Here is an 8,707-nt window from a genome sequence, read left to right on the forward strand (position 1 = left end):
GCTTGGTCCACAGGCACACATCACCATGTGCAGTTAATTTCTTAATTTTTTGTAGAGATGGGGGTCTCGCTATGTTGTTCTTGCCTGTCTTGAACTGCTGGGCTCAAGCATTCCTCCTGCCTTAGCCTCCCAAAGTGTTGGGATTACAGGTGTGAGCCATCATTCCTGGCCTACAATATGTATTATATATATATGGTCTCGCTCTGTTGCCAGGCTGGAGTGCAGTGGTGTGATCTCTGCTCACTGCAACCTCTGCCTCCTGGGCTCAAGCATCAAGCAATCCTCCCACCTCAGCCTCCTGAATAGCTAGGACTATAGGCACACACCACCATGCCTGGTTGATTTTTTTGTTTGTTTTGCTAGAGACAGGGTTTCACCATGTTGCCCAGGTTGGTCTCAAACTTCTGGGCTCAAGCAGTCCTCCCACCTTGGCTTCCCAAATTGCTGGAATTACAGGCATGAGCCACCACGCCTGGCTCTATAGTGTTCTTTAAATGTCAATTAAGTCAAATCAGTTTGATATTATTCATAACTTCTCTATCCCTGCTGATTTTTTTGGTCTCTTATTCTTTTAATTACTGAAAACTGGAGGTTAAACTATCCCACTATGTGGATCTATTTGTCCCTTTAGTTTGGTTAGATTTCACTTCATGTGTCTAAAGTTTGTTATTTGTTGTATACACATTTAGGAGTATGTCTTCCTATTAAATGAGTCCTTTTACCATTATGAAACATCCTTTTTTAATCTCTGGCAAAACTCATTTTTTGACATCTACTTTGTCAGATATTAATATAGCCCTGAAGCGTTTTTTATGCATGTTTCCCTGGTACCTTTGTCCGTACTTTAAACTTTCATTCTATTGTTGATATGGTTTGCTTTGTGTCCCACCCAAATCTCATATTGAATTGTGATCCCAAGTGTTGGAGGTGGAGCCTGGTGGAAGGTGATTTGATCATGGGGCTTGTAGCCTCTTTGTTTTGGGCCAATTTTTCCCTTTTGGAATGGTAGCATTTACCCAATGTCTGTACCCCCATTATATCTTTGAAGTAACTGTTTTTTATTTTATAGAATCATAGGTGGAAGGAACTTGCCTTGTCTCAGATGAGACTTTGGACTATGGATTTTTGAGTTAATGCTGAAATGAGTTAATACTTAAGGGACTGTTGAGAATAGATGATTGAAGTTTTGTGTGAGAAGGACATGAGATGTTGGAAGGGACATGGTTGGAATGATATGGTTTGGCTTTGTGTCCCCACCCAAATCTCATGTTGAATTTTGAACCTGACTATTGGAGGTGGGGCTTGGTGGGAGGTAATTGGATCATGGAAGTGGTTTTTAATGGTTTAGTACCATCCCCCTAGTGCTGCCTCATGATAGAGTTCTCACAAGATCTGGTTGTTTGGGAGTATGTAGCGCTTCCCCCTTTGCTCTCTCTTCCTTCTGCTCCTGCCATGTAAGACATGCTGACTTCCCATTCACCTTCCACCACGATTTTAAGTTTCCCAAGGCTTCCTGAGCCATGCCTCCTGTATAGCCTGTGGAACTGTGAGTCAATTAAACCTCTTTTCTTTATAAATTACCCAGTCTCACATAGTTCTTTATAGAAGTGTGAGAACAGTCTAATACAGTTGTCCCTTTAAAAGTATGTCTCAGTCTTTCTCATGGCAAATCTGCCTTCTTTTGGATCACTGTTCCCCTACATAAGGATTTTTTTCTCTCTGTTTTTAAGATATTTCTGTGTTTGGTTTACAGAATTTTCACTATTATATGACTAAGCAGGATTTTTTTTTTTTTTTTTTTTTTTTTTTTTTGAATCCTGCTTAGGGCTTGGTGAGCTTAGAAAATCTACAGGTTGTCATCTTTTCACCACATTTGTGATATTTTCAGCCATAACTATAAGAACCTTTTTTCCTGCCTCATTTTCCCTTTCTTTTCCTCTTAATACTGTCTTACAGGTCTTAGATGCTCTTTTTATATTTATTTAATCATATTCTCTTTGTTCTTCAGAGTGGAAATTTACTATTTATCTGCTTTCAAGTCAGCTGACTTTTCTGTCATCACCAATCTGCTGTTAAGCCAATATTGGGAGTTTTAAATGTTCAGATAATATTATTTTGGTTCTAGAATTCCCATTTGGTTATTTTACCTCTAAACATCCATTCTCAGTTTTCTTTTCTGCCTGCCTCTAACATATTGGGACTCCCTGGGTTTCTACCTTGTCCCATTAATTGATTTCTATTTGTCTAAGATTCCTCCCCATCTATTCCCTCATTATGGCCATCTCTTCCTTTAAATCCTCAAAAATATGAAAAATAAGGGTGGGTCTTTCCCATGCTGTTCTTGTGATCGTGAATAAGTCTCATGAGATCTGAGGTTTTATAAAGAGGCGTTCCCCCACATATGCTCTCTCTTACCTGCTGCCATGCAAAACTTGACTTTGCTCCTCCTTTGCCTTCTGCTATGATTGATTGTGAGGCCTCCCCAGCCATGTGGAACTGTGAGTCTATTAAACTTCTTTTCTGGCCAGGTGCAGTGGCTCAAGCCTGTAATCCTGACACTTTTGGGAGGCTGAGGTGGGTGATCACCTGAGGTCTCAGGAGTTCAAGACCAGCCAGGCCAACATGGTGAAACCCTGTCCCTACTAAAAAATACAAAACGTTAGCTAGGCATAGTGGTGGGCACTTGTAATCCCAGCTAGTCAGGAGGCTGAGGCAGGAGAATCGCTTGAACCTGGGAGGCGGAGGTTGCAGTGAGCCAAGATGACGCCACTGTACTCCAGCCTAGGTGACAAAAGCAAAACTCCAACTCAAAACAAAAACAAAAACAAAACCTCTTTTCCTTTATAAATTACCCAGTTCTGGGGTAGGTTTTTTTTGTTTTGTTTTGAGACGGAGTCTCGCTCTGTCACCCAGGCTGGAGTGCAGTGGCATGATCTCGGCTCACTGCAAGCTCTGACTCCCAGGTTCATGCCATTCTCCTGCCTCAGCCTCCCAAGTAGCTGGGACTACAGGCGCCCGCCACCATGCCCAGCTAATTTTTTTTTTTTTTTGTATTTTTAGTAGAGAGGGTGTTTCACCGTGTTAGCCAGGATGGTCTTGATTTCCTGACCTTGTGATCTGCCCACCTCAGCCTCCCAAAGTGCAGGGATTACAAGCGTGAGCCACTGCACTTGGCCAGTCTGGGGTATGTCTTTATTGGCAGCATGAGAACAGACTAATACAAGTGCCTAGAATAGTCACTGATAAACAGTAAACTGACTCAATGAAAACCAGCCATTATTAGTATAATTATAAACCTCTGGCAGAATGAGTTACAAATTTATGCTAATTTTAAAAATTAAGTATTACCAAAAAAATTAGCAAATAATAGTCTGATTAAGAACTGACATTCCTCGCCTCTCTTCCTTTCTCCACCATCATGGTGTGTGCTTGACTCTGCTTCTCGCCATGTCTTCTCACAAGACTTTTGGGATTAAGCAATTGCTGGCCAAGAAACAAAAGCAAAATTGTGCTGTTCCCCAGTGGATTCGGATGAAAACTGGTAATAAAATCAGGATTTTATTAATAAAATAAAACCAAAAGGAGACAATGGAGAAGAACCAAGCTGGGTCTATAAGGAATTGCACATGAGATGGCAAACATATTTATGCTGTCTGAAAGTCACAATCATGTTACCATATCAAGGTAAAAATGTCACCACTATCCAGAGAGTTTGACATGTTTTGTTGGGAATATATTTTTTCTCTCTGCATCTGTTATGAACGCGTTGGTTGGCTAGGTTCAGTAGTAAATATGTGAGGCCTTTCATTTCAAAAACAAAAAAAATTTACATTCCTCAATGTACTTATGCATTTTAACAATGATTTTTATATAAAAAGCAAAGGAAAGCAGCAAGTTTAAGCCAAAAAACAATAAATAAAATAATAAATTTTCTTTAAAAATATAATTAAGTTTTAGTAGGGCTTTCTTTTAAAATATTGAAATATAAAATTTATTCAAAAGCAAAATAACAGCTTCTATGAAGTATGAGCTACATATAATAAGTAAACACAGCACAGTACCAAAAATTCCATTTTTTTCCAACATATCAGTATCTTCTTTTAATTACACATTTTCTCCCTGGAATAATGCAAAATAATAGATTAATATTTGAAATATTCCTAAGCTGATTGAGCATTAAAAGTTTACTATAATAACAGGAGTATAATTTAAAGCAAGAGAAATATTTAGTTTACTGAAAAATACGAATCATAAAAAGTCAATAATGAACCACATGAATATAGAATGCAGGCTGGGCGTAGTGGCTCACGCCTGTAATCCCAGCACTTTGGGAGGCCGAGGTGAGTGGATCACCTGAGGTCAGGAGCGAGACCAGCCTGGCCAACGTTGTGAAACCCTATCTCTACTAAAAAATACAAAAATTAGCTGGGTGTGATGGTGAGTGTCTCTAATTCCAGCTAGTCAGAAGGCTGAGGCAGGAGAATCACTTGAACCTTGGAGTGGGAGGTTGCAGTGAGCCGAGATCGCACCACTGCATTCCAGCCTGGGAGACGAGCATAACTCCGTCTCAAAAAAGTAAATAAATACATAAAATAAAAAATAAAAGCAAACAATTCTGGCTGAATGAGGTGGGTGTGAATATGAGGTTAAACTAATTTTAAAACTCAAAAAAAGGAATGTAAAAATAACATATTTAGGCATCACTGTCACATTATCATTTGAGAGCACAATAAACAAGGATGAATAGCTACATGAAAAAAGTCAATTAAAAAGGAAGATTAAAAGAAGAAAAAAGAGCAGAAAAAGAAAAAAAGAGAATTGTTTGCATATAAAAGCAGTTGAACATAAAGTAGAAAAATAGAGGAAAAAGGCCCAGGGGATTTAAAAAAATATGGGCCAAATTTTCTTGTCATACCTTCATCTTTACTGAGGGTGTGAATTTGAAAATATTATCATGTCTCTAGGTATTACCTGTACTCCTGGTTTAATATTTTTTATCTTTGTTTTCCCTATAGCTAATTTCCTAATTTCTTATTTTTCATCTTACTGCATGATATATATGTACCATATCTTGAAAACTACAAATAAGCAAAATAGAAGTAATAACTTCTTATAAATTCCTAATAAATGGTGAATTAGGTAATTAATCAGTATTCACAACACTTCCACTGCTCTAATCCAAAACAGGATTAGAATAAGAGTTAATGTGAAGTCTCTGAACTTGCTGATAATTGTGTTCTAAATTGTGTACAGGTATAATTTTTTGAGTTCTGAAGCTTTTGTTAGTCTGAAAGCAGAACACTGCTGTGTTAAGAGGCTTTACTCTCAATGGAAGTGCCAACGTACTTAACCATTAGGAAAATAGTATTTGGGCTGCAACACAAGAAAGGGAGCTAACACTTATTAAACACTTCTCATGTATCGATTTCCACATTCTTTCCATTGTACCAGTGGACTTTAAGACTGCACTTTCTCAAGCATAGCTGGATTTAGGCCAGCTGATACCCTCTGCACAGCCCAACAATGATGCCTCCTGGCCCTACCATTGCTTTAAAAAAATGCTTAAGAGTCCTTTAGACAAATCAGTTGATGAGTCAAATGCTATCCAGACCAAGTTAGCTGGTTTTGAAACTCACATCATGTGTAAAGAAACAAATGTAATACCTGATGACACTTTCGAATGAAACTTTTAAACCTTTGTCACTCACCATACCACAGAAAATGATTTTTCAACAGTGCAGATTAAATTTGAACATGGCAGATAAAGACAGTTACTAAAAATTCTACTAAAGTCAAGTGTGGCAGTGAACGAATTAAGAGGATTATAGCTAGGGCAAATAACTGTGGCATTTCCCTTAGTCCCCTATGCTCCTGCTTATTTTCCTTAATGATTAATCCAGGGCTGCTCTGGAGCTTTTGCATGAACAGCCATAAGTAGATTTAAGTAACTGGGTAAAGATCAGACATATTCTACCCCCAATCAGATAAACTACCTTTGTATCTATTTGACATACTGTATTTCTTTATAACGTTTTATTTAAATAATAATTTCTTTGGTTTAAGAGTTTTAAAATTCTGCTTTTAAATAGGAGACCAATGCAATGTCATACTTAAGTGGTGGGTGAAATAAGCTGAGGACCTGAACTAGGCTACAGATCATGGCTCTACATCCCAATTTAAAAGATCTCTTTCAGGCCAGGCACAGTGGCTCATGCTTGTCATCTCAGCACTTTGGGAGGCCAAGGTGGGTAGATCACTTGGGGCCAGGAGTTCGACACCAGCCTGGCCAACATGGTGAAACCCCATCTCTACTAAAAAATACAAAAATTAGCTGGGCATAGTGACACAGGCCTGTAATCCCAGCTACTTAGGTGGCTGAGGTATGAGAATTGCTTGAACCCGGGAAGCGGAGGTTGCAGTGAGCTGAGATCGTGACACTACACTCCAGCCTAGGTGACAACGCAAGACTCTGTCTCAAAAAAATAAAAAAAACATCTCTTTCATTAAATTTTACAGAGTAGTATATTTATCAATGCAACATACATGTAAATGACTATGAGGTGGTCACTGAGGCTCATGCGCTATAAGAGTTCCATGTGAGCTTAAACTTATGAGTACTGACTGTGGTCAATGCATTTAAAACTTTACGTAGAGTATCACTGACAATCAAGAAAACTATGTTTGTACAGAATATAACTTTGATAGGATTGTAAGAATCCAATCTTTTAAGTTTAATAGGCTACAACGTTTGTTTTGTTTAGAGATGGGTTCTTGCTCTGTTGCCTAGGCTACAGTGCATGATAATAGCTCACTGCAGCCTTGAACCAGGCTCAAGTGATCCTCCCACCTCAGCTTCCAAGTAGCTAGGACTACAGATATGCGCCACCATGCCCAGCTAATTGTTCATTTTATTTTTCTGTAGAGATAGGGTTTGCTATGTTGCCCAGGCTGGCCTTGAAATCCTAGTCTCAAGTAATCCCCCTGTTGGGCTTCCAAAAGTGTTGGGAGTAAAGGTGTGAGGCACCTTGCCCGGCTAGTATTTTGAATATTTTAATTTTAATTTGATCTTCAGTGATAATTGACTAGGTGAAATGACTTGAAAAATTCAAATATATATTGCAAAAACCTACAGAGTAAGAAATCATTCTATCAGTTATGTAGTAACTTTTAACTCCTACTCTTTATTTTTTTATTTAGAGATAGAGTCTTGCTCTGGTGCCCAGGCTGGAGTGTAATGGTGTGGTCTCGGGTACTGCAACCTCTGCCTCCTGGGTTTAAGCAATTATCTGCCTCAGCCTCCTGAGCAGCTGGGATTACAGGTGCGCACCACCACGCCCAGCTAATTTTTGTGTTTTCAGTAGAGATGGGGTTTCACCCTCTTAGCCAGGCTGGTCTTGAACTCCTGACCTCATGATCTACCTGCCTCAGCCTCCCAAAGTGCTGGGATTACAGGTGTAAGCCACCGTGCCCAGCTAACTCCTACTCTTAATCCTTAACTGGCTAAGCAACTGCAAGACCAAACTATGTAATTAGACAGTACTGAAGAAAATGCCAACACAATTATGTAAGTATTATATATAGTGGTTAAGAGCAGGGACTCAAGTTTCCTCATATAATAAGGGTAATAATAGTACCCGCTACAGTAGAACTATTAGGTACTATCATTTGGTACTATTCAGCTAATAGTACCTATCAGGGGGTTGTTATAAGGATTAAATGAGTTAACTTATGTAAAGGATTTGCTTGACATACAGTAAAGGCTATGTATTGTTATGATCACAATCTGTCACTGTACTTACCAAATTTATCCTGCATAAATTAGGTGCTATTTTTACCAAAAAGAGAGTCTTGCATATCTATGACTGCAAGGGTCACTGGAGTAGAGCAGAGGTTCTTAAAGGGTGCAGTACCATCCTCTACAGAACATTCTAGAAATCTGTGATGGTACTTTTTGGTTGTCACTATGATAGGGGAGAAAGGAACATGTTGCTGCAGATATACAATGGGCAGGGACAAATGATGCCAGATGTCCTGTATCTTGCACGGTTGTTCCACATGACAGAACTATCTGGCTGGCAATTCTACTAGACTTTGCTAGTCTGTTTATGCTTTCCTACTCTCCAAAGTAAGTAACCATTTCATATACCTTCCCTGTTCTTAAATTTCCAATATCTTACTATGCCTTAGCTAAAAACACTGCTTCTTATTTCACTAAGAAAATAAAAGCAATCAATAAAGAAATTTCTCTCCCACTACCAAACCTTCCATTCCATGTGTTTCTGTGTTCCCATATTCTGCCTTCCTTCCCACTACAGTGGATGAACTGCCCCTTCTTTTATCTAAGACCAACTCCTCTACTGCTCTCCTGTATCCCATTTGTTAAGCCTACCTTAAAGATTTTACTCCTTCTACACTCTGTCTTGAATTGCTGTTTCCCTGTCTACTGGATCATTCCTATCACTATCCAACAGCTGTTTTCTCTCTTATGGCTAGCCATAAGTAGAAAGCTGAAACTGGATCCTTTCCTTACTCCTTATACGAAGATTAATTCAAGATGGATTAGAGACTTAAATGTTAGACCTAATACCATAAAAACCCTAGAAGAAAATCTAGGTAGTACCATTCAGGACATAGGCATGGGCAAGGACTTCATGTCTAAAACACCAAAAGCAAAGGCAGCAAAAGCCAAAATTGACAAATGGGATCT

General features: G+C 38.9%; 1 protein-coding gene and 1 pseudogene across 1 annotated transcript in view; one reads left to right on the top strand and one right to left on the bottom strand.

The window, feature by feature from the left end:
- The first annotated feature begins 3,447 nt into the window (after positions 1-3,447).
- Positions 3,448-3,616, top strand: LOC116418987 (annotated as a pseudogene).
- The window catches only part of CCDC18 (coiled-coil domain containing 18), a 121,216-nt gene continuing 116,051 nt past the window's right edge, over positions 3,543-8,707 (bottom strand). Inside the window, exon 29 of the mRNA XM_023230985.2 lies at positions 3,543-4,119. Coding sequence (XP_023086753.2) covers positions 4,105-4,119 — 15 coding nt within the window. The 3' untranslated portion in view covers positions 3,543-4,104. The remainder of the gene's footprint in view (positions 4,120-8,707) is intronic.

This window comes from Piliocolobus tephrosceles, chromosome 1, assembly GCF_002776525.5.
Source record: "Piliocolobus tephrosceles isolate RC106 chromosome 1, ASM277652v3, whole genome shotgun sequence".
Taxonomy (NCBI): domain Eukaryota; kingdom Metazoa; phylum Chordata; class Mammalia; order Primates; family Cercopithecidae; genus Piliocolobus; species Piliocolobus tephrosceles.